Source organism: Triticum aestivum, chromosome 7A (genome assembly GCF_018294505.1).
Source record: "Triticum aestivum cultivar Chinese Spring chromosome 7A, IWGSC CS RefSeq v2.1, whole genome shotgun sequence".
NCBI classification, from domain to species: Eukaryota; Viridiplantae; Streptophyta; class Magnoliopsida; order Poales; family Poaceae; genus Triticum; species Triticum aestivum.
Window position 1 is genome coordinate 262916277 of NC_057812.1, and position 25387 is coordinate 262941663.

Consider the following 25387-nt stretch of genomic DNA (forward strand, 5'->3'; position numbering starts at 1 on the left):
TGCCCTTAAGATCATCAAGAGTATATCCAATAGCAGCTTTGTGCTTCTTCAGAATTTTCAATAATCTTTCTTCTTCACGTTCTGAAAGGTTAGCACTAATAATAACATGATATATCTTTTTCTCATCAAGATAACCATATTTCAAAGTGTCTTTCAATTGTTTTATTCCAAACACGGGATCACCTTTAGGTGGAGGTGGACCTCCTAGAGTTTCAATAGGCAAATTGTGTTTAAGCAGAGGTCGTTGTTCAAAGAAGATCCTATCTATTTGATTCCTTTCATGCATATGTATATCATTTTCATGGTCTAGCAAATATTGTTCTAGTGGATCAGTAGGAGGCACGGCAATGGAAGCAAGACCAATCATTTCATCTATACTAGGCAATTCTTTATTATGATGTTTTCTACTAAACTTAGAAAAAATAAACTCATGAGACTCACCACCAAAACTAACACTGACGATTTGTTTCTCACAATCTATTTTAGCATTAATGGTGTTCAAGAAATGTCTACCAAAGATAATGGGGCAAAAGTCATCTTGTGGAGAACCAAGAACAAGAAAATCAGTAAGATATTTTATTTTCCCACACAAGACTTCAACATCTCTAATAACCCCAAGTGGTGTGATGGTGTCTCTATTAGCAAGTTTAATAGTAACATCCATGTCTTCTATTTCAGCAGGTGCTATGTCATTCATAATTTCTTGGTATAAAGTAAAAGGAATAGCACTCACGCTAGCACCTAAATCACATAAACCATGATAACAATGATCTCCTATTTTAAGTGAGACAACAGGCATGCCAACAACAGGTCTATGTTTATCTTTTTCATCTAGTTTGACAATTCTAGCAGCTTCATGATACCTCTCCGTCGTATCTATAATTTTTGATTGTTTCATGCCAACATTATACAATTTTCACATATATTTGGCAACATTTTATATGATTTATTGGACTAACATATTGATCCAGTGCCCAGCGCCAGTTCCTGTTTGTTGCAGGTTTTTTGTTTCGCAGAATATCCATATCAAACGAAGTCCAAACAAGAAAAAAATTACAAAGAATTATTTTGGAATATTTATGATTTTTAGGAGGTGGAATGAACACAAAAGGAGGCTCGAGGCCTCCACAACCCACCAGGGCGCGCCGGGCACCCCCTGGCGCGCCCAAGTGTCTTGTGCCCTCCCCGTAAGTCGGTTGGGGCCCTTTTTCCTGTGCAAGAAAGATAATTTATGGAAAATTTTCATGTAAAAATTTCAGGGCAATCGGAGTTACAGTTCTCCGGAAATTTAAGAAACGGTGGAGGGCCAGAAAACAGGAACGCAAAACAGAAGAGAACAGAGAGGGAGATTCAATCTTGGAGGGGCTCCCGACCCTCCGCCGCCATGAAGGCCATGGACCAGAGAGGGAACTATCCTCCCATCTAGGGTGTGCCAAGGAAGAATAAGGAGGGTGGCTCTGTCCCCCTCTCTCCCGGTGGCGCCGGAACGCTGCCGGGGCTAGGATCGTGACGGCGATCTACATCAACAATCTTGCTACCGTCAACACCAACTTTCCCCCCTCTATGCAGTGGTGTAACACCTCTTCTCCCCGCTGTAATCTCTACTTAAACATGGTGCTCAACACTATATATTATTTCCCAATGATATGTGACTATCCTATGATGTTTGAGTAGATCCGTTTTGTCTTGTGGGATAATCGTGATCTTGGTTGGTATGAGTGTATGTTTTATTTATGGTGTTGTCCTATGGTGCCCTTCGTGTCACGCAAACAGAGGGGTCCCCACTGTAGGATGTTGAAATATGTTCATGATTCGCTTATGGTGGGTGGCGTGAGTGACAGAAGCACATACCCGAGTAAGTGGGTTGTTGCATATGGGAGTAAAGAGGACTTGATACTTAATGCTATGGTTTTGATTTACGACCTTTAACGATCTTTAGTAGTTGCACATGCTTGCTAGAGTTCCAATCATAAGTGCATATGATCCAAGTAGAGAAAGTATGTTAGCTCATGCCTCTCCGTCATATAAAATTGCATGAATGATTACTGGTCTAGTTATCGATTGCCTAGGGACAAATGACTTGTTGACAAAAGCTACCCACTTTTATTACCTTGCAATTTATTCGTGGTTTTATTCTTGCAAAGTACTCATAGTTTTATTCTTGCAAAATAGTTTCATACTTGTTTTAGGTAAAGCAGACGTCAAGTGTGCGTAGAGTTGTATCGGTGTCGATAGAACTTGAGGGAATATTTGTTCAACCTTTAGCTCCTCGTTGGGTTCGACAATCTTATTTATCGAAAAAGGCTACAAACAATCCCCTACACTTGTGGGTCATCAAGACCTTTTTCTGGCGCCGTTGCCGGGGAGCAATAGTGTGGGGTGAATATTCTCGTGTGTGCTTGTTTGCTTTATCACTAAGTAGTTTTTATTTTCTGTTCTAAGTTGTTTTATATCTTTAGTTATGGATATGGAACACGAAACACCAAAACAATTAGTTGTACTTGCTACTCATGGAGATGGGGAACCTCCTAAAACCCTCGATGCTCGTTATATGAAAGATATTATGCACTACTTTGATAATCCTGATAAAACCCCATTTAACTTGATAATGGGAGTAACGTTGGATCAACGTGAATACTTTAGGGATTATTGCTTGACTCAAAAAGGGAAACTATTGTGGCATCTGATTCATATGTTTTATTGGTATGCTCGGGAGCTATGCTTAAGATATAATTATACTTGTTGCTCTAGGATGAAGGCTCCACACCTTCCCTTTTCATGCAAATTTAATGATTATGAAACCTTAGCTTCTTATGCTAATGGTAGATATGATTACTATAATGTGGAATGAATAGAAGAACTTGTTGCTTTTAAGGGTGCTTATGAAATTGAATCTTTGTTTGAAAAGTATGAAGCTTTTGATGATGATGTTTATAGGCCTAAATTTTTTGCCATCCTTAAATACTGCTATGAGAATTATAAATACAATTCCGACATTGATGCGTTTATTGAGAAAGTCTCCGCTGTCCAAGAAGAGACTAATATTTTGCAGGAGTCTATGGAAGAAGAAATTGATGAAAATGCAAGCTCATTGGATGAAAAAGATGATGAGGAGAGCGAAGAACAAAAGGAGGGAGAGCGGATTGATCACCCGTGCCCACCTTCTAATGTGAGTAACTCTTCAACTCATACATTGTTTAATTTCCCTTCGTTCTTACCGAAGGATGATTGCTATGATCCCGTTGATTCTTTTGAAATATCCATTTTTTATGAACTTGATGATTGTTATGCTTGTGGCCATGATGCCAACATGAATTATGCTTATTGAGATGAACTTGCTAGTCCTATTATATTTTTGAATTCTCCCAACTACACTATATCAAAGAAGTTTGCACTTATTAAGGATTATGTTGATGGGTTGCATTTTGCTACTACACATGATAATTTTGATGAATATAATATGGATGTGCTTGCTGCTCCTACTTGCAATTATTATGAGAGAGGAACTACATCTCTGCTCTCTATGTTTCCAACATGATAGAATTGCAAGAAACTGCTTATGCTATGAATTAGCCTTTACTTGATGTGCATGAATTGTTCTTTTATGACATGCCAATGCATAGGAAGAGAGTTAGACTTCGTCATTGCATGATATACGTTGCTTTGTGCTCACTACTAAATGACAACCCATTGTTAATTAAAATTGGCTTTGATATACCTTGGGATCCGGGTGGATCCATTACTTGAGCACTTTATGCCTAGCTTAATGGCTTTAAAGAAAGCGCTGCTAGGGAGACAACCCGGAAGTTTTAGAGAGTCAATTTATTCTGTTGAGTGCTTTTATAAAGTTTAAAACACAAAAATATAGAGGGGAACTTAAAAGTTCACAAAAAGAAAAGTGAAAGTGAGAAAGACGAGCACCGTGAAAGTGGGAGCTAGCCTTGAACTTTGTTCATGCCCATGGAAACTTTGTGGATCGCAATTACAGAAACTTTTCAAAAAATGTACAAATCCATTTTATTATAAAAATAATGTGCCAAGATTTGCCTTTAGGATGATTAGACTGCTTGTTGGTATGTGCGGTGTAAAAACAGAAACTTTGGCTGTAGTGCGTGAATTAATTTTTTTACTAGAATGTCAAAAGTTTCTAAAACTTTTTGCACAGTATTGCTATACAAAGTTTTTATTTTGTCCTAATTTTTCAGAATTTTTGGAGTACCAGAAGTATGGTAGATGTTCAGATTGCTACAGACTATCATGTTTAAGAAAGATTCTATTTTTGATGCATTGTTTTGCTTGTTTTGATGAAACTATCGATTCTATCGGTGGTATAGGCCATGGAAAAGTTGTAATACAGTATCTACAATGCAAAAACAAAAGATTAATGGGTTTGCAACAGTACTTAGAGTAGTGATTTGCATTATTATACTAACGAATCTCACCAGTTTTTTGTTAAGTTTTGTGTGGATGAAGTGATCAAAGATTGAGGAGGTCTCGATATGAGGAGGAGGAGGAGAGGCAAGAGCTCAAGCTTGGGGATGCCCAAGGCACCCCAAGTACATATTCAAGGAGACTCAAGCATCTAAGCTTGGGGATGCCTCGGAAGTCATCCCATCTTTCTTCAACAAGTATCGGTATGTTTTCGTCTTTGTTTTGTTCATGTGATATGTGTAAATCTTGGAGCGTATTTTGTGTTTAGTTTTCATTTTTCTTTTACGCACCATGCTGGTATGAGATAGTCCATGGTTGATTTATAGAATGCTCATTGCACTTCACTTATATCTTTTGAGTATGGCTTTATAGAATGTTTCATGTGCTTCACTTGTATCATTTGAAGTTTCGATTGCCTGTTTCACTTCACATAAAAAACCGTTGTTTGTAGAATGCTCTCTTACTTAACTTAAATTTATTAGAGCATGATCTTTTTTAGAAAGAATTAAACTCTCGTGCATCACTTATATCTATTTAGAGAGTCAATAGGAATTGGTTATTTGCATGGTTAGTCATAAAATCCTACATAAAACTTGTGGATCACTGAATATGATATGTTTGATTCCTTGCAATAGTTTTGCAATATAGAGATGGAATATGTGGGAGGCACTAGTAAACAATTGTGGTCAGTAAGAATATTGGTGTTAAGGTTTGTGATTCCCGAAGCATGCACGTATTGTCTCTCGTTATGCTATGAAGTTGGAGCATGATTTATTATTGATTGTCTTCCTTATGAGTGGCGGTCGGGGACGAGCGATGGTCTTTTCCTACCAATATATCCCCCTAGGGGTATGCATTGTAGTACTTTGCTTTGAGGGCTAATAAACTTTTGCAATAAGTATATGAGTTCTTTATGACTAATGTGAGTCCATGGATTATACGTGCTCTTACCTTTCCACAATTTGCTAGCCTCTACGGTACCGTGCATTGCCCTTTCTCACCTCGAGAGTCGGTGCAAACTTCGCAGGTGCATCCAAACCCCGTGATATGATATGCTCTATCACACATACGTCTTATTATATCTTCCTCAAAACAGCCACCATACCTACCTATTATGGCATTTCCATAGCCATTCTGAGATATATTGCCATGCAACTTCCACCGCTTCTATTTTGATGACTTGAGCATTCATTGTCATATCGCTTTGCATGATCGTAAGATAGCTAGCATGATATTTCCATGGCTTGTCCATTTTTTTGATATCGTTGTTACGCTAGATCATTGCACATCCTGGTACACTGCCAGAGGCATTCATATAGAGTCATACTTTGTTCTAGGTATCGAGTTGTAGTTCTTATTTCTTTTGAGTTGTAAGTAAATAGAAGTGTGATGACCATCATTATTCATTATTAGAGCATTGCCCCAATGAGGAAAGGATGATGGAGACTATGATTCCCCCACAAGTTAGGACGAGACTCCAGACAATGAGAGAAAAAAAGAAGAAAAAAAGGAAAACAGAAAAAAATAAAAAAAACAAAGAAAAAATAAACAAATAGAGAAGGGGCATTGTACTATCCTTCACCACGCTTGTGCTTCAAAGTAGCAACATATTTTTCATATAGAGAGTCTCCTATTTAGTCACTTTCATAAACTAGTGGCAATTTTCCATTATAGAACTTGGCTTGTATATTCCGATGATGGGCTTCCTCAAATGCCTGAGGTCTTCATGAGCAAGCAAGTTGGATGCACACCCACTTAGTTTTCATATTGAGATTTCATACACTTATATCTCTTAGTGCATCCGTTGCATGGCAATCCTACTCCTCGCATTGATATCAATTGGTGGGCATCTCCATAGCCCGTTGGTTAGCCGCGTCGATGTGAGACTTTATTACTTTTTTGTCTTCTCTATATTTACCCCTATCATCATACTCTATTCCATCCATAGTGCTATATCCATTGCTTGCACTCATGTATTGTGTGAGGGTAGAAAAAGCTGAAGCGCGTTAAAAAGTATGAACCAATTGCTCGGCTTGTCATCGAGGTTGTGCATGATAAATACTTTGTGTTAAGAAGACAGAGCATGACAAGACTATATGATTTTGTAGGGATAGCTTTCTTTAGCATTCATATTTTGAAAGACACGATTGTTTGTTGGGATGCCTGAGTATTGATGTTTTTATGTCAAATTATAGACTATTGCCTTGAATCATTCATGTCTTAATATTCCTGCCATGATTAGATAAATGATCAAGATTATGCTAGGTAGCATTCCACATTAAAAAATTATATTTTTATCATTTACCTGCTCGAGGATGAGCATGAATTACTTCTCCATCGTATCTATAATTTTTGATTGTTTCATGCCAATATTATACAACTTTCACATATTTTTGGCAACATTTTATATGATTTATTGGACTAACATATTGCTCCAGTGTACAGTGTCAGTTCCTGTTTGTTGCATGTTTTTTGTTTTGCAGAATATCCATATCAAACGAAGTCCAAATGTGATAATTTTTTGGAATATGTATGATTTTTAGGAGGTTGAATCAACGCAAACGGAGGCTCGAGGCCTCACAACCGACCAGGGCGCACTGGGCACTCCCTGGCGCGCCCAAGTGTCTTGTGCCCTCCCCATAAGTCGGTTGGGGCCCTTCTTTGGGCACAATAAAGATAACTTATGGAAAAAATCGTGTAAATTTTTTAGCGCAATTGGAGTTAAGGATCTCCAGGAATTTAACAAATGGTGGAGGGCCAGAAAACAGGAACGCGAAACAGAAGAGAACAGAAAGGGAGATCCAATCTCGGAGGGGATCCCGCCCCTCCGCTGCCATGGAGGCCATGGACCAGAGGGGGAACTCTCCTCCCATCTAGGGGGGGGAGGCCAAGGGAGAATAAGAAGGAGGGGGCTCTCTCCCCCCTCTCTCCCGGTTGCGCCAGAACGTTGTCGGGGCTAGGATCGTGACGGCGATCTACATCAACAATCTTGCTACCGTCAACACCAACTTTCTCCCCCTCTATGCAGCGGTGTAACACCTCTTCTCCCCGCTATAAACTCTACTTAAACATGGTGCTCAACACTATATATTATTTCCCAATGATATATGGTTTTCCTATGATGTTTAAGTAGATTCGTTTTGTCCTGTGGGCTAATCGTGATCTTGGTTGGTATGAGTGTATGTTTTATTTATGGTGTTGTCCTATGGTGCCCTCCGTGTCGTGCAATCGGAGGGATCCCCGTTGTAGGGTGTTGCAATATGTTCATGATTCGCTTATGGTGGGTGGCGTGAGTGATGGAAGCACATACCCGAGTAAGTGGGTTGTTGCGTATGGGAGTAAAGAGGACTTGATACTTAATTCTATGGTTGGGTTTTACGACCTTAATGATCTTTAGTAGTTGTGGATGCTTGCTAGAGTTCCAATCATAAGTGCATATGATCCAAGTAGAGACAATATGTTAGCTCATGCCTCTCCCTCATATAAAATTGCATGAATGATTACCGGTCTAGTTATCGATTGCCTTGGGACAAATGACTTTCTTATTGACAAAAGATATCCACTTTTATTAACTTGCAATTTATTCATGGTTTTATTCTTGCAAAGTACTCGTAATTTAATTGTTGCAAAATAGTTTCATACTTGTTTTAGGTAAAGCAGACGTCAAGTGTGCGTAGAGTTGTATTCGTGGTCGATAGAACTTGAGGGAATATTTGTTCTTCTTTTAGCTCCTCGTTGGGTTCGACACTCTTATTTATCAAAAAAGGCTACAAACGATCCCCTAAACTTGTGGGTTATCACTTCATCACAGAAGTAAATAACATGCCCATCTATATTTGCTACCAAGAGATATTTAACCATAGCAACACTAGGTTCTACTTTGATTTGTTCAGCGCGTTTAGGGGCTCTAAAACTGCTTTTATTGACCACAGTTGGAACCTTAGCATGTTCCTTCATCCTAACAGGAAAAGGTGGTTTTTCAATATAAGCAGTAGGTACACAACTAGATCAACATTATAAATAATAGTTTCATCTTTTGCTATGACTGGTTCTTTAATTTCTTCTTTGATAGGTGGGTGATATTTAAACCACTTCTCCTTAGGGAGTTCAACATGAGTAGCAAATGGTTCACAAAAAGAAGATACTATCTCTAAGTCAAGTCCATATTTAGTGCTAAACTTTTGAAAAGCATTGGTATTCATAAAAGATTTAACACAATCAAACTCAAGCTTAATACTTGACTCTTTACCTTCGTCGAGTTCCCAATATTCCGAGTTGCGTTTAATTCTCTCTAAAAGATCCCACCTTAATTCAATAGTCTTCTTCATAAAAGAACCAGTACATGAAGTATCGAGCATGGATTGATCATCACGAGAAAGCCGAGCATAAAAATTCTGAATGATAATTTATCTTTAGAGCTCATGATTGGGGCATGAATATAACATTGAATTAAACCTCCCCCAAGCTAGAGCGATGCTTTCTCCTTCACAAGGCCAAAAATTATATATATATATATATATATATATATATATATATATATAATTCCGATCATGATGAACTAGATGCATAGGATAATTTTTTTGGTGGGATTCCAATTTCAATCGATTCCAATTCCAAGATCCAATATCATCGCATAGCCTATACCATGCCAATGCTTTTCCCTTCAAATGTAAAGAGAAATCCTTCTTCTTAGCTTCATCTCTGGGTAAACCTGCAATCTTAAATAATCCACAAATTTCATCCACATATATCAAGTGCATATCAGGATGTTCGGTTCCATCTCCTGCATAAGGATTAGTTAGCAGTTGTTCTATCATACCCAAAGGAATTTCATAGCCAATATTTTCAATAGGTACAGTAGGTTGAGGGGAAACTAATTGTGGTTCTGATCTGGGTGAATATATCCCATACAACCCCTCAAAGGATTGTTCTCCATAGTAACAAGTGACAATAAATTTCAGCATATAGTAATAATTTTTCCTTACCAAGAGCGCTTCACTCCTCTGCAACGGCATCAGAAAAGAGCCTTGATGACCCAAAAGTATAGGGGATCAATCGTAGTCCTTTCGATAAGTAAGAGTGTCAAACCCAATGAGGAGAAGAAGGAAATGACAAGTGGTTTTCAGCAAGGTATTCTCTGCAAGCACTGAAATTATAAGTAACGAGTAGTTTGATAGCAAGATAATTTGTAACGAGAAAGTAACGGTAATGGCAAATAAAATGCAGCAAGGTAGCCCAATCCTTTTGGGGAAAAGGACATGCCAAAACAGTCTCTAATGATAAGCAAAGTGTTCTTGAGGGTACACGGGGATTTCATCTAGTCACTTTCATCATTTTGGTTTGATTCGCGTTCGCTACTTTGATAATTTGATATGTGGGTGGACCGGTGCTTAGGTGTTGTTCTTACTTGAACAAACCTCATACTTATGATTAACCCCCTCACAAGCATCCTCAACTACGAGAAAAGTATTAAGATAAAATCTTACCATAGCATTAAACTTTTGGATCCAAATCAGTCCCTTATGAAGTAGCGCATAAACTAGGGTCTAAACTTTTGTCACTCTAGCAACCCATAATCTAATAACTACTCCACAATGCAATACCTTAGGCCCTAATAAGGTGAAGTGTCATGTAGTCGACGTTCACATGACACCACTAAGGGAATCACAACATACATATCATCAAAATATCAAACACATATCAAGTTCACATGATTACTTGCAACAAGATTTCTCGTGTGACGTCAAGAACAAAAGTAACTGCTCACAAATGATAATCATGCTCAAGATCAGAGGGGTATTAAATAGCGTAATGGATTCGAACATAAAATCTTCCACCAAATAAACCATATAGTAATCAACTACAAGATGTAATCAACACTACTAGTCACCCACAAGCACCAATCTAAGGTTCCGGTACAAAGATTGAACACAAGAGATGAACTAGGGTTTGAGAGGAGATGGTGTCGTTGAAGATGTTGATGAAGATTTCCCTCCCCAAGATGGGAGAGTTTTTGCATCATGTCTTCCTACAATATTTTGGGTTTAAGGGTTTTTGGATGCACAAGTAGTATCTCTACTTAGTGCGGAATTTTTGGCTAGCAAAGATAGGGAGCAAGCACCACATGTTAAAGATCTATGACAATATAACTTATGTGTGAATATGAACAAACATAAATCATTACGTTGTCTTCCTTGTCCAACGCCAACAATTTTGGCATATTATATTTGATGGGGGATCACAATCATAAAAGATGTCCAAGATAGTGTATTTTGATGGGGACCCGCAGTTCAATGCAAGATCCGTTCTTGCTCAGAATCTGGTCGACATGGGTCGGCCTTTGAGAGAGTGCCTTGATGTTGATGTACTGAGTGGCTCGGCGCCTTCCAGCCTCGAGTGTTTTAGTTGATACATTTGGGTTGCAAAGATCCCCAACAACTTTAGGTTGGCAACATGGATCAGCAAGTTCACTTATGAGTCGAAGCCAAAAATCTGGTTAGAAGATTACCGAATAGTGATCCAGATTGGCGGCAGCAACAAGAACGTGGCCATGAAGCATTTGCCACTGATGCTCGAGGGATCCACTCGGGCTTGGCTCTACCAGCTTCCGCCCGGCAGCATATATTGCTGGGATGACCTGGCCCGAGTCTTCATCAAGACCTTCGAGGGCACGTACAAGCGACCGGGTGGTTTGGCGGAGTTGTAGCATTGTGTCTAGAAGCAAAACAAAACTCTCCGGGAGTACATTCAGCGGTGGACTACCCTGCATACACTAAAAAAAGACACATCCATGACATTATGGCTCGAACGAAATTTTTTCTGTCATGGTTATGATACTTCTATGACGATAATTGTGACAAAAACACGTATCATCATAGATGTGGTGGGCTCCTACTTCTATGACAAAAAATCATGACAAAAAATGGGCTTTTCGCACTGGGCGGGCCGGAGACGTACCTGCATGAGATTCTTTGGGATGTCCATGATGGAAAAAATTGTGGTAGAAGCGAGGGCAAGGAAAATTTTAGGGAGTTCCCGGTTACGGTGGATGGTCGGAGCCGAGCGATGCACTGTGGTTTGCGCATTTCTCTCGTACGCGCATGTGTGCGAGGTGTTGGCTCGAACTGAATCCGAGTGAGGCGTTCCCTTACCTAACCCGAGCGATTGTAGTAGCGGCGTCATTGAACCCGAGGTATCGATCCCTTGGATGTTAACTGGACCCGAGCGATTCCTTCGCCGCTGACTGAACCCGAGTGATTCCTTCGCTACTGCTGCTAACTGAACCTGAGCGATCGATCGTTGTGGCTGCTTACTGAAGCTAATTGAGCCTCCGTGTGAGATGTAGCCAGCCGATGTTGGGTTTGCCTCTCGATGAACAATGATCGTTGCTACTGTGCGCGCGATACGTAGAACGAGTTGAGACGTGGTGAGTTGAACCTGTTGGTTGGCTGTGGATGAACAGTTCCCCGATAAGGGTTGGATGAAGAGTTCCCTAGTAGGGGTTGGATGAACAGGACCCCGCATGGTTGCCGCTGGATGAACATGACCCTGAGGAGGCCGCCACACCCCAGCTGGTAGGGGGTGAATGAATAAGACCCTATGAAGGCTGGATGAACAGTAGCCGGTGGGTGCTAGATGAACAGTAGCCCATGGATAAACGGTAGCTGGTGGAGGCAGGAGGAAGCCGCGGTGGATGAACAATAGCATGTGGAGGTTGTGGAGGAAGTCGATGGTGGATGAACAGTAGCAGGTGGAGGCTGGAGGAAGTCGACGGTGGATGAACAGTAGCCCCGTGGAGGCTGGAGCGAGGTAGTAGATGGTGGATGAACAATAGCCCGTAGAGTCCCGCTTTGCGGTACGCCACACCCCTCTCGATCAACAGGACCCTGTTTCGATCGTAGGCATTCGAACAGAAGTCTGTTTCCTCCATTTTGCAGTGCGCCGGGCCCTTTCCCGATGAACATGGCACCATTTCGACCGTATGTGATCGAACAGAGTGTTGTTTCCTCCGTTCTGCAGTACGCCATGCCTCGTTTCAGCTATTTGCCTGTGCCATCCAAGCCGATTGGCTCCCGATGAACATGACATATTCCTACCCAATTGGTTTCCTCCCGATGAACACAACGTTGTTTCCCCCATTCCGACCCAGCCGGTTAGCTGCCGATGAACATGACGACGTCCCTATATGTGTTAGAGACACCGTCCGTATGTACATACATAGCCGTATTTACTTTCTTGCTGCGTGGTTGTACATATGTCTACACGATATAGACGGGACTGTGTGACATGCTACATCGGCGGCTCTACTACGCACGTGCCGCTCCTTACTCGATCATGGTTCATCGCCGCAGAGAGACCGATCGACCGCTATGTACGTACACGTTCGCGACCAGACAGATAATGCTACCTACGCTTCAACCTGGTGGGTCCCAACTATTAAACCATAGAGTAATGGTCGTCATATCATAGAGTGAGGTAGAGCCATGATAAGAAAGCTCCACGATGTCAAGTGGCTGAAAGGAAAATTCATCGAGACTGTGAAACAATGACAAGAGGAGTAGCTAGCTTTACATGGCCGTGCCATCAGGGGGCCAGGAGGGGGTCCTAGCCTTCTAGGTAGCGCCCTTGAAGAGGTTGCATTCCTGGACCACCGAGAACCTCGACTGGTGGAACCATGTGGACTTCTAAGAACTCAAGGACCAAGTGAAGGTCCTTATCAACAGCGGTGTCACCATGGTGGGCGTGATCCATGTGATGCTCCACCATAGGGCCCAACCCCTCCAGGCCCGTGCATCCCCTCTACGGAGGTTCGAGCCGAACAACGAAGCTTCGGTGATCCGAACTTTCTTCAGGGGGAAGGTGAGGGAGTCCTTGATTAGGGGGTGCCCGGGTGTCTGGGCTATGTGACGTGGGCCGGACTGGTGGGCCGTGAAGATACAAGATAGAAGGCTTCCCCCGTGTCCGGATGGGACTCTCCTTGGCATGGAAGGCAAGCTTGCTGTTTGGATATGAAGATTCCTTTTCTGTAAACCAACTATGTACAAACCCTAGCCCCCTTCGGTATCTATATAAACTGGAGGGTTTAGTCCGTAGAGGCAGTCATAATCATACAGGTTAGACTTCTAGGGTTTAGCCATTACGATCTCGAGGTAGATCAACTCTTCTAACCCCTATACTCATCAAAGTCAATCAAGCAGGACGTAGGGTTTTACCTACATCAAGAGGGCCCAAACCTGGGTAAACATCATGTCCCATGCCTCCTGTTACCTTCGATCCTTAGATGCACAGTTCAGGACCCCCCACCCGAGATCTATCGGTTTCGACACTGACATTGGTGCTTTCATTGAGAGTTCCTCTATGCTGTCAACAAAGGATTCGATGGCTTGTTCAATCATCCACAATGATGTTGTTTTAGGGGAGGACCCCCCCCCCCCGGCCAAATTTTCATATTCGGCGGCTTCATGCTGCGTGCCAATTCAATTGGCCACCTCGAGCAGATCGACAGCTATGCCCCTGGTTGTCGGATCAGTTTTGGGAACCTAAACTATGTCGCTGATATCCGAGGAGATTTGATCTTCGAAGGGTTCGCGCCCGATTACCGCTCTGGCCTCAAATCTAGAGCAGGCCGATAGGTCCGAACACGGGAGTCTAGAGCCCGCCGGACTCTCTGCACTTACGGAGCTTGTTGCCGGAGAAGCGTCGGACACTCCGCCGGACTCTAGGTCCAAACTCTCGAGGTCTGTGTCAAGCGGGTACCGCCAGGAGGCTCCAACTCCAGACAGCTCCACGGACTCTCGTTTCTCCATCCGACCCTCTCCTTTAAATGAGGCTCTGGACTTAATGCGATCACTCGCCATTATGGAAGGATCACTTCCGAATTATACCCAGCCCAGACTAGGGGTTGAAAGCGGGGAATTTTACGTCCCACCCACCACCCACTTCATAGCCACCGTCGAAGATCTAACCGACACTGGACTATGCCTCTGAAGACATTGATGGTATGGACGACGATGCTGGAGACGAACAAGGCCAAAACCCTCCATTTAGCGGACGATGGACGGCCACCTCCACATACGACGTGTACATGGTGGACACACCCAAAGAGGACGGCAACGACAGCAAGGAGAATCCAGTCGACGAAAAGCCTGCCAAGCCCCTCCGAAGCGTCAACGTCAACGTCAACGTCGCCGCTCAAAACCGCGCCGCGACAAAGACGGCAATACCGGCACCGAAGACAATAATACTCTGGATAATGCCGAAGACCCTGAAGCCCCTGTAGAGCCAACATCCGAACATGATGATTGGGAGGATGGGCAGGTAAACCCCGACGATCTTGTCGAGAACGAGGGTTCGGAGGATAGTAACTACCTACCGACCTCCGAAGAAGACGTGAGCCTCTGTGACGAAGATTTCATCGTGCCGGAGGAACCCCTCGAACAAGAGTGCTTCAAGCGCCGGCTAATTGCCACCGCAAGAAGCCTAAAAAAGAAACAACAACAACTTCAAGATGATCATTACTTACTTAATGAAAAATGGACTAACGTCTTGGCAACCGAGGAATACGGCCTCGTACACCCAACAAAGAGCTATCTGAAGTGCAAGCTGCTACCCCAATTCGACGACGAGGTACTAGAGCCCATACCACCAAGCGTGACGCTGTTGACAGACCTGACCGACCACCGCGTGGCCGAGACAGAGCGGCAACTCAAGCCGAGCACCAGCCCGCACCACCTCGCCATAAAAGCAGGGGAACGACGGCTCCAGAATACACATATGACCTACGACAGGACCTGGACAATAGAGCCGGTCAAACCAGCACGAGAGGACGGCCGTCAGGCCTGGCGCGACAGCACAACCTCACTCGGGCCGAAAATCGCATACGGACTTCTTCCAAACTACGTCACGACATTGCCCGATATAGAGGCGCCGCACACCCCTATGCTTCGCCGATGAGGTAATGGAGCACCAGTTCCCAGAAGGGTTTAAACCCGTGAACATCGACTCATACGACGGCACGACAGACCCCGCATTCTGGATTGAAGATTTTCTTCTCCACATACACATGGCTCACGGTGATGACCTACATGCCATCAAATATCTCCCCTTGAAATTTAAGGGACCAACACGACATTGGTTAAACAGCCTCCCAGAAAATTCTATTGGTAGCTAGGAAGATTTGGAAGATGCCTTTAGAGACAACTTCCAAGGTACCTATGTACGGCCCCCGGACGCTGATGACCTCAGTCACATAGTCCTGTAACCCGGCGAGTCAGCCCGGAAACTCTGGACAAGGTTCCTAATAAAAAGAACCAAATTGTTGACTGTTCGGACGCCGAAGCCCCGCGGCCTTTAAACACAGCGTCCGTGACGAATGGCTCGCCCGACACCTCGGCCAAGAAAAATTGAAGTCTATGGCAGCCCTTACTGCACTAATGACCCACTTTTGTGCGGGAGAAGACAACTGGCTAGCCCGCGGAAGTAATAGCACCAGCGACCCCGGCACCTCTGAAGCCAGGGACGGCAATGTCAAACCATGACGCAACAAGCACAAGCATTGAATCAACAATGGAAGTACCGAAGACACAGCGGTCAACGCTAGATTCAGAGGCTCTAAGTCTGGTCAATGAAAGAAGCCATTCAAAGGAAACATAGATGGTCCATCTAGTTTGGACAGAATACTCAACCGGCCTTGCCAGATTCACGACACCCCCGATAAGCCTGCCAATCATACCAACAGAAACTGTTGGGTCTTTAAGCAGGCAGCCAAGCTTAACGCCAAACATGAAGGGAAAGGGCCGCCCAGCGAGGATGACGATGAAGAGCCTCACCCACCGAACACGGGAGGACAGAAGAAATTTTCCCCCGAGGTAAAAACGGTGAATATGATATATGTCACACACATCCCCATGGTCGGCTTGTCCAATCACCTTCGATCGAAAGGACCACCCAACCAGTATCAGTCATGGAGGTTCGGGAGCTCTGGTCCTCGATCCAATCATCGGCAGATTCCACCTTATGCGAGTCCTCATGGACGACGGCAGCAGTCTCAACCTGCTCTATCAGGACATTGTCCGCAAAATGGGCATTGATTCGTCAAGAATCAAGCCCACTAAAACTACCTTTAAAGGAGTAATACCTGGTGTAGAGGCCCGCTGCACGGGCTCAATAATATTGGAAGTCGTCTTCGGTTCGCCAGATAACTTTCGAAGCGAAGACTTGGTCTTCGATATCGTCCCCTTCCGCAGTGGATACCATGCACTGGCTTTTGCCCATTTAACGCGGTCCCGCACTAAGCTTATCTAAAGCTCAAGATGCCCGACCCACGTGGCATCATTACAACCAACAAAGACACGGAACTCTCCCTCCGTACTGAGAAGCACACTGCGGCCATCGCGACCGAAGTACAGAACGGCCCTGTCAAGCCACACACCTCATCGGCCATCAAGCCTCCGGACTTCATTAAACAAGACCGGTCAGTTTCGCCTGCTGACAGCTCGGCAATTCCAGAGTTGGACTAGCAGCTTTGCCTGCTGATAGCTTGGCAATTCCAGAGCTGGACTAGCAGTTTCGCCTTTGTCGATCGCCACACATCCGCGAAATTCATACCGTGCGTGCATAATTATGCACTCAAAATACCTTGGGCATCAGCGGAGGCACAATATGGATAGGCCCATAGTACGGTTCGACCCTATATGGCCTTCCTCTTTTCCTTAATTATTTTCTCTCTCTTACCACAGGTGAATTAAAACCTATTCGTCTTACGGACCTACAAGGACTCTTTTCGAGCCCGATTTAAAATAGCCGAAGATGATTCCTCTCAAGGAATCTCCCTCTCCAAGGCGAAAGTGGCGCATATGTGCAGCAGGAGGTCCAAAGGATTTTGTAGACCAAAACTTTATTCAAGAACCTTTTCCCCTTCTTCTCAGACCTATGGCATGTAAAATGGCCTTGGTGATTATGGTGCCCTCTGTAAGGTCACGTTTTGACGTCTCAATCAGAATTCAGTGAAAACATTTTTTCAGTATCGCCTTTATTCATAGACTGTATACCGTCTCCTCAATTGTCTCACTCACCTCAACACAAATTGCCAGGGCTCTATATGGCCACACATGTGTCGCCACACAAAAGCCCAAATAGCTTTATAGCACAATTCAGCGTCCCGAGCTTGGCATTATATGGATCGGCTCCAAATCATGTCTTTGGTCAATAGTTGGGTTGCCCGACTCCTGTGTTTGCTACCTTACGTTCCGTTTGTTCGGCTAGGGTAGTAAAGAGAGAACTACTGCGATTGTGTTTCTGGTTCGTCCGGTCAAGCACCTCGGTAGAGAAAGCCAAAACCTGACTATCATGATGCGGCGAGAGCTGGTCAGCCACTCGGTGAATTATTAAGATCTTTAGCGATTGTTTCCGTATTACATGAAGGACCGCTTTTTCGGTCACATACGTAACGCATCCGCATCCGAATAGCTGCGTACATACGAGGGGCTATCTTCTAGCCCCATCGTCAAACTCCTATGGCTAAGTGAGAGTGGTAAAGCCACATAGTCTGATTGCCTGGTTCGCCGCACTGACACCTCCTTCACGGACCAAGACGTTGGGTTAAGTGTGATCATGTGCTATTCTGAACACCCCCGTAGTATCTACGTGGGGGCCGAAGCCGACGACTGGAAAACTCTCAGGAATACAAAAACGGCCGCACAGGAGGAAAGAACTTCCAGACAAAGGCACAAATATATTACAAAGCCTTCATATATAATAAAAATTCCAGACAATTCGGGTACATTTATTCGAACATAATGTCCTTTGAGCATTGACCCTCTACCAAGCGGGCACCCTCCAGGACGTCCTCTAAATAGCGCTCCGGCGTGCGGTGGTTCTTGCCTCCGGGAGGGTCCTCGGCAGCCACTTCGGCAGCCTTCATCTTCGCCTAGTGCATCTTTACGCGGGCGAAGGCCATCCGTGCACCTTCTATGCACACCGACCGCTTGATTGCGTCGATTCGGGGCACTACATCGACGAGTCGCCACGCCAGGCTGAAATAGCTGCTCGAAATGGGTTCGGCTGGCCATAGCCGAACTATGACGTCCTTCATGGCCACTCCAGACATCTTACACAGCTCGGCCCATTGCGCCATTTGGTCGTTCAGCAACGCTGGGCGCTCCCGTGCCGAACTGTGACCAAAACAACTTCTCCGTCGCATATCCCTCCTGAGACTGGAAGAATTGCGCGGCGTCGGCGGCACACTTCGGAAGATCCGCAAAAGCGTCTGGAGAACTCCACAGTTGATTAAGCAAGGCATATCTCTGATCGCCAAACTAAGTCTGTAAAAGAAAGGGCTTACCAGCCGCTATCTTTCCGGCCTGCCGGATCTCCTCGTGAGCCGCCCTAGATTCGGACTGCGCCTCTTTGGCCTCCTGAAGGGCCTTGGCGAGCTCGGTCGCCTTGGCTTTATTCTCCTCCTCAAGGAACTTGCACTTGCGGGAGGCGTCCTTACCGAAGTCCCCGCATCTGCATCGATATTGACTAAACCTTCTGGCAGTTGAACCCACCTTGCTTGAACATGATCTGTTGGAGTTATTGCATGTGGTACATTTGGGACTTGTAGTTGGTCAAGCTCTGAAATAAACTTTGTGACAAAAAGATGGGTAGATAATGAGCTCTGGTTAATCCCCTCATGTATTAGATTTTTTCTTACCAGATCGCCCAGAGGGTCACAATCATGCGGGTCAATTCTTCGTGGCTGAGAAGCTCCATCATTATGAACAACCAGCTCCGAGTGGATGGTTCAGTTGTTGTGATCATGTGTTCCATCAATTCATGATCAACAAACGCCCACACGCATCATGCCATGTTGCATTTAATTAAACTATGTTTCAAGGAGTCCTACATACCACATATATATCTATATCAATACCTACTAATAAAGGGGCTATTGCTTCTTCCCGTCCGTCGTCATGCCTTTTGTAGAACCCCCCTGCAGTTTCATGAATTCAACCCGTGGTCCTGTTTTAAGTGAATATAGAAAAATGTTTCATTTTAGCAGAAAACCCCTCGATATTTTGTTTAATCGACCCACGCTCCTAGTGAGTCCAGAAAACCTTCACTTTTTTGCAAAAAACCTTGGTATTTCGGTTAATAAACCCGCACTCCATGGACAAATTAAAATAGTTTTATAAAATGTCCATATCTTTTAAACCCTAACTTCAATTTTAGCATGTTATATATGAAAATTAATTAGAAAATGTGTGGAATCTGAATGTGAAGTTGTTTTACCTATTGCTATTTAGGGTGCAATCTTACACAATAGCGCATGATTTGTCTTTTTTTGTACTGGTGTAAGATCTGTATTGGAAATCAATACCTCACCAAAACCACATCGAAAATCTATAATCTCGCATCTCGCTTGCCTCGACAAAACCTCGTACGGGGCAAAGAAAGCAAATTTCTCATCTTATGCGTAGAGCGCGACACACATCTTTGGATTGACCACATTCAAACACGTTGTAGTTGTGTGAGCACCAAGGCCACCATCGGCGATGGGTGGGGGAGGAGCATGGCCATAACACAGATGGGATGCACGTGGACCTAATGGGGCCTTCAATCATGATTATTGGATATGAGCGTGTGGTATTTTTTTCACTCCTGTCGCAATGTGCAGGTTCTTTTGCCAATGCCATGTTGAAAATAAAAGATATGGACCTATATCGGCCTTGAGTCATTGTTATTGGATTAGGGGCATCTGAATTTTTTCTCCCGTTGTAACGCACATGCTCTCTTGCTAGTACATAATAAGGGGGGCATTTTTCTGTGGTTTCGAACATCCTCCATTGGGATAGAGTTATGTGTTAGCTTCCAAAGGAAATTCCTGATTTTTGCCGGCACCGTTACCTTCCACAACATATCCCATGATTTCTTGTTTGCTCCAATATTTGAAGAACCGGCCGTCATCCAACCAGTCTTCCCTCCTTTTCTTTGTTGCCACTATCATTTTGTATGTAGACCTGACGGAGAAACTGCCATTTTTTATCAAACCCCCATGACTAGAAATCATCCATGTTTCAAGTATAAACCGGAACCTGAAGAATTGTCGTGGCATCCAAAGGTAGAAATACTTGCTAGACCAACTGTATGTTCCGGCGAGCATTCAAGGGATCCACCGACCACGTTAAACAAGTTTTTTTAGCAAATCCACGTTTCTTAGACAAGCAAATCCATGTTAAACAAGTGCAAGAACACTAAAACAATCCCAGCCTATGAACACCCACAACCATTATAGGCCCATGGATAACTACCCCAACTTTCCAAAAGGAAAAGGAGACTAGCCCAACGCCGCCGCGGCGACTATTTATCGCCTTAAGCGATACAAGCAACATCTCTCGCTGAAGCTTTTTCTCCCCTCGCGTCATATTGGGTCGGCCCATCCATGCGCGCACAGTGTAAAAGAGCAAAGAAATGTGAGACAGAGGGATCAAACTGGGGTCTCCAGGGAGAACGCGCGCCGCGCTAAACACTCCACCCAAGTTCCTTTCGTGGTAACAACAAGGGGCGCGTTCTACTTGATGCTAGAGCAACCTATTTCTTTGGGATTTTTCCTTTTTCCTTTTTTTGTTTTTTCTTTTTCTTCTCCATTTTTGTTTCCTTCTTTTTCATTCATTTTTGCATTGTGTTTCTTCATTTTTTATTTTGTTTCTAATTTTGGTTTTCTTTGTTCTTTTGGTTATTATTCTACACTCTTTGTATATGTCAACAACATTTTTCTAATACACGTCTAGCACTTTTTCAATACAAATCATACATTTTTGTAATACATGGTAAATATTTTTTTATACACAATTTTTACATTTTTTAAATACAGGATTAACATTATTTTCAAATACTTGTTCACCATTTTTTCACATACTTGTTCAAAGTTTTTCAAATACTTTTTCAATATTTTTTAAAATACTTGTACACCATTTTTATATACATGATCAACATTTTCTTAAATACTTTTTCAATATTTTTCAAATATTTGTTCAACATTTTTTCAAATATTTGTTTGGTTTCCTGTTTTCTTCTCCATTATTTGTTTTTCTTTTGTTTGTTTTCGTTTTCAGTCTGCATTTTCGTATATGTCAAAAACATTTTTTAATAAGTGATCAACATATTTTGTATATACCTTCAACATTGTAGGAATGCTTATTCAACATTTTTTAATAATTGCTCAACATTTTAGTATTGATTCAACATTTTCCAAATTCTTGTTCAATTTTTTAATACTTATTCAACATTTTTTGAATACTTGATCCACATTTAAAATACTTATTCAACATTTTTCAAATACTTGTTCAACATTTTTCAAATTCTTGTGCAATATTTTTTAATACTTATTTAACATTTTTCAAATTTGTTTCTAAAGAGTATTTTTTTGTAATATATATATAGAATATTATAAAGTATAAATAAACAAAAGAAAAAACAAAATCAAAAAACGTGAAAAAGCAAAAAACAGGCTGGTGTATCCCGCGCGCGTGGGCCGGGCCAAGTGGCATTTGCCTTCAGCGAGGGGTTCGGTTCGCTCCTCTCCCGCTTAATGCGAGACATAGGGCACCCCCAACGCCGCATCTCCCAAAAAGCGGAAAACTAGCCCAGCGCTGCATTCGTCCATCGACGGGCCCAGCCCCTACAGCGTAGCGTCCTTCCCACGCCAAGCCCCACCCCACCCCCGGCCATCCCCATCCAAATCGCCAGCAATTATTATTCCCCTCACGAACCCCTCTCTCCCCACTTACCAAACTCCGGCTCCCAACGCCCAAAGCCTACGCATCCAGAGCTCCAAACCCTAGGCGAGGCGAGGCGAGGAGGGAGAGGCCATGGATCCCGATTCGGTCTCGAAGGCGTTCGTGCAGCACTACTACCACACGTTCGACTCCAACCGCGCCGCGCTGGTGGGGCTGTACCAGGACGGCTCCATGCTCACCTTCGAGGGCGAGAAGTTCGGCGGCCCCGCCGCCATCGCCGGCAAGCTCGGATCTCTCCCCTTCCAGCAGTGCCAGCACAAGATCGACACCGTCGACTGCCAGCCCTCGGGGCCCCAGGGCGGCGTCCTCGTCTTCGTCTCCGGCACCATCACCACCGGCCCCGGCGAGCACCCCCTCAAGTTCTCACAGGTCTGCACCACCCACACGATTCGCTCCATCTCGCCCGTCCCCTCATCCAATATTTCTCTTGTTTGGTTCTCGTATGTGCTGATCTGATCCTATTAACTGTGATTACCACTGCGATCCTTCGTTTGGTTCCAAATTCGCAAATCATACGGTACTCCTTCCCTAGGAGTGGAAGGCCCTCAATTTCGTTTCTGTGATCTATGCTTTGCTATCATGATCGGTGGGGTCTATCAAATTAATCTATATCCCTGTCTCATCACTAGATGGTACTTGATTAATTAGGCTATGCTAGATTTGTTTGGACCTGGAGACTTGTATCCGACAAGTGGACATTTATAGATCTTTATCCCGGAACCGTGTCATTCCCTTGTAGGCATCGTCCTTGGGATCTCCTTTTGGCAGTTCTTTTGTTTCGTAGGCACGTTTTCAGATTTACTTTTCCTTGAGGTAATTTCAGTGCGTGTAGTTCTTTACAAGATCTGTTGGGATTTTAGTCTGTCCTAAAAATTGATCATTATTCAGTATATACTGGCCTGTAGTTTGGTGCTGATCGCTCTTTGTTACTGATTGCTCTAAATTATTTCATTCTCTAGGACCATGCTTTGCAGTATGAATGGATATTTCTGTCCATCTATCACTGTTGTGTTTCCAAGTGTGATCTTAATTTTTTTTTTGTTGGCTCAGTTATGGCTCTTGGTTGCTGGATTTGGCCATATGTAGTGATTGCCATGTTAGTGAGTACTGATGTGGTTGTTTCTTGATGTGAATAGATAATATGCATTGCTCTGTTGCATCAGTACGATATTTGCTGTAGTGTTGCTCCTTTTCTTAATTTGTGATACTGATAATGTGAGCATCACTTTCCTAGTTGCTATGAACTAGAGTTATGTTTTGGCCATGCCTTGGGAAAGAGGGGTGAGGTTATATGTTCCAGAGTCATATGTTGGATTAGTGTAGCTAGCGCACTTCTTCTATTGAAGTTTCATTGCTTCCTTATCAGAATTCCTTTCACCATGCACTGTTTATGTGACGATAGTGTGCTCTATTCATAATTAGGTGGTCGTTTAGAATAACAAATACTCGCTCTGTCCCGTAATATAAGTTGTTATTACAACCAATATGTAAGTATATCGGTTGTAATAACACCTTACATTACGGGATGGAGCGAGTATAAAACCTATTGTTTGCTAATGAAACAATTCACCCGCTGTTTATGTGTAGTTTTATCTTAAATAGGTCGCTGGTGATGATACATGCTATAATTGCAAGTCCAGCTTTTTTATGGGTAATATGTAGTTTTCCAAATCTAACCTTGATGCACATGTAAGTAATTTGTAACCCATTACACCTCTTAGCCACTCAGTTCAACAGTTCCATGCTTTATGACGCTTATGCTGCCTTTTTTATTGAACAGTGGGACTCTTAGATGGTCCTTGATCAATGTGATTTGTTACTGGTCCTTAGAAGAGTGTAGCTCTTTAATTCACTATGTCTGTGTCCATTTGCCTATTAGGATGGTTTTTCTTCCTGGTAGCAGGTCTGTGTCTTAACGGGTTTGAGAGGTTGCATGGAAGTACATTGTTATGTTCTTGTCTTTCTGATCTCAAGGGAAATTTTCTTAGTTGTCCTTCATACAAGGATTTGGAGTCTTTTCTAACCTTGTGATCCACTGTATTTGCAGATGTTCCATTTGCTGCCAGCTGGAGGGAGCTTCTACGTGCAGAACGACATGTTCCGCCTGAACTATGGTTAAGGAAGGGCGACCGCTCTGGCGGCAAAGAACTTGTTCAGGGATTTATGTTGAAACAATGAACATCAAATGATGATGCTGCAGACTCTTTGTTTGTTCGCCAGCTTGTGCAATTTATCGCAAAAAATTGCCAGACTTGATAGGCATCCACCAGATCTTCTTTTGTTTTGTGTTTCCCATGTATTGTCGTTGCTTGGGTGGCACTTTCTTTGGAATGTTGATGGAAACCGTCCAGGTATTAGTTATGTGTGGCATCTCTGGGTTTTGTTTGTGACCATTTAAGTTCACTTTTGCATGTCCCAAAAGTTTCTTCCCTTGCTCAGTTAATATTTTTAAAGTGTTTTTTTTCCATTGCTCTTTGTTTCTAAAAAATATCCCTGCAATTTTGGATTCTTTTCTGAACTCGGCTGCAGACGAACGCAAACAGGCTTAATATGGCTGCTCGTTGTGCAGAACTAAAAGCAGCCGTCTGAATTGGGATGGCAGAAACGTGAAAGTGGCTCGACAACTAAACAAACGCAGCTAGTAAACGTGAAAGTGACTCGACAACCACGCTGGTGTGACACATTTCATAACTGCCATGATCCTCAAAGCCCATCTTCATCATCCTTTGTAGGAAGTGCCACTCCACCCTATTATAAGCTTTATTTCATGTTAAGGCCTCATTCGGTTTGAAGGATTTTTATAGGAAAAACGTGGGAACAAGGATTCCAAGGAAAATTTTCTATATATGCATTCGGTTTGTAGGAAATGCGTAAAGGAATTTCGTGGGAATACGATTCATTTCCTATGCTTTTAGAGGAAATTACACATCCAATCAAAGCTCATTTTGCGCGTAGGAACGAGGCAAGTCAATTCCTTAGGGTGGCAAGTGCCATCCTATCAAATTCCTATACTACTCCAAATTCCTACGTTTAGATTTCCTCCAAACCGAATGAGCCCTAAGCTTGAGTGTTGCATACTCCATTACACAAGATCTTTTATTATGCATATAGTGAGTAACCTCATAAGCAAGCAAAATGTCGTCTGTAATTAACCTTGAGTACAAACGCAGTGTGGC

The 25387-nt window shown here is 43.2% G+C and overlaps 1 protein-coding gene across 1 annotated transcript; it reads left to right on the plus strand.

Annotated features, from left to right (window-relative positions):
- Positions 1-22161: 22161 nt before the first annotated feature.
- On the plus strand, positions 22162-24604 carry LOC123151937 (nuclear transport factor 2). The gene is made up of 2 exons (XM_044571565.1): positions 22162-22580; positions 24259-24604. Exons 1-2 carry the CDS (start codon positions 22284-22286, stop codon positions 24328-24330), a joined length of 369 nt encoding a protein of 122 aa, XP_044427500.1. The 5' UTR covers positions 22162-22283; the 3' UTR covers positions 24331-24604.
- Positions 24605-25387: the final 783 nt, after the last annotated feature.

Coding starts and splice junctions, on each gene's coding strand:
- LOC123151937 (XM_044571565.1), top strand. CDS start 22,284: ATGGATCCCGATTCGGTCTCGAAGGCGTTCGTGCAGCACTACTACCAC. Junction 22,581..24,258: donor ACCCCCTCAAGTTCTCACAG/GTCTGCACCACC, acceptor CTGTATTTGCAG/ATGTTCCATTTGCTGCCAGC.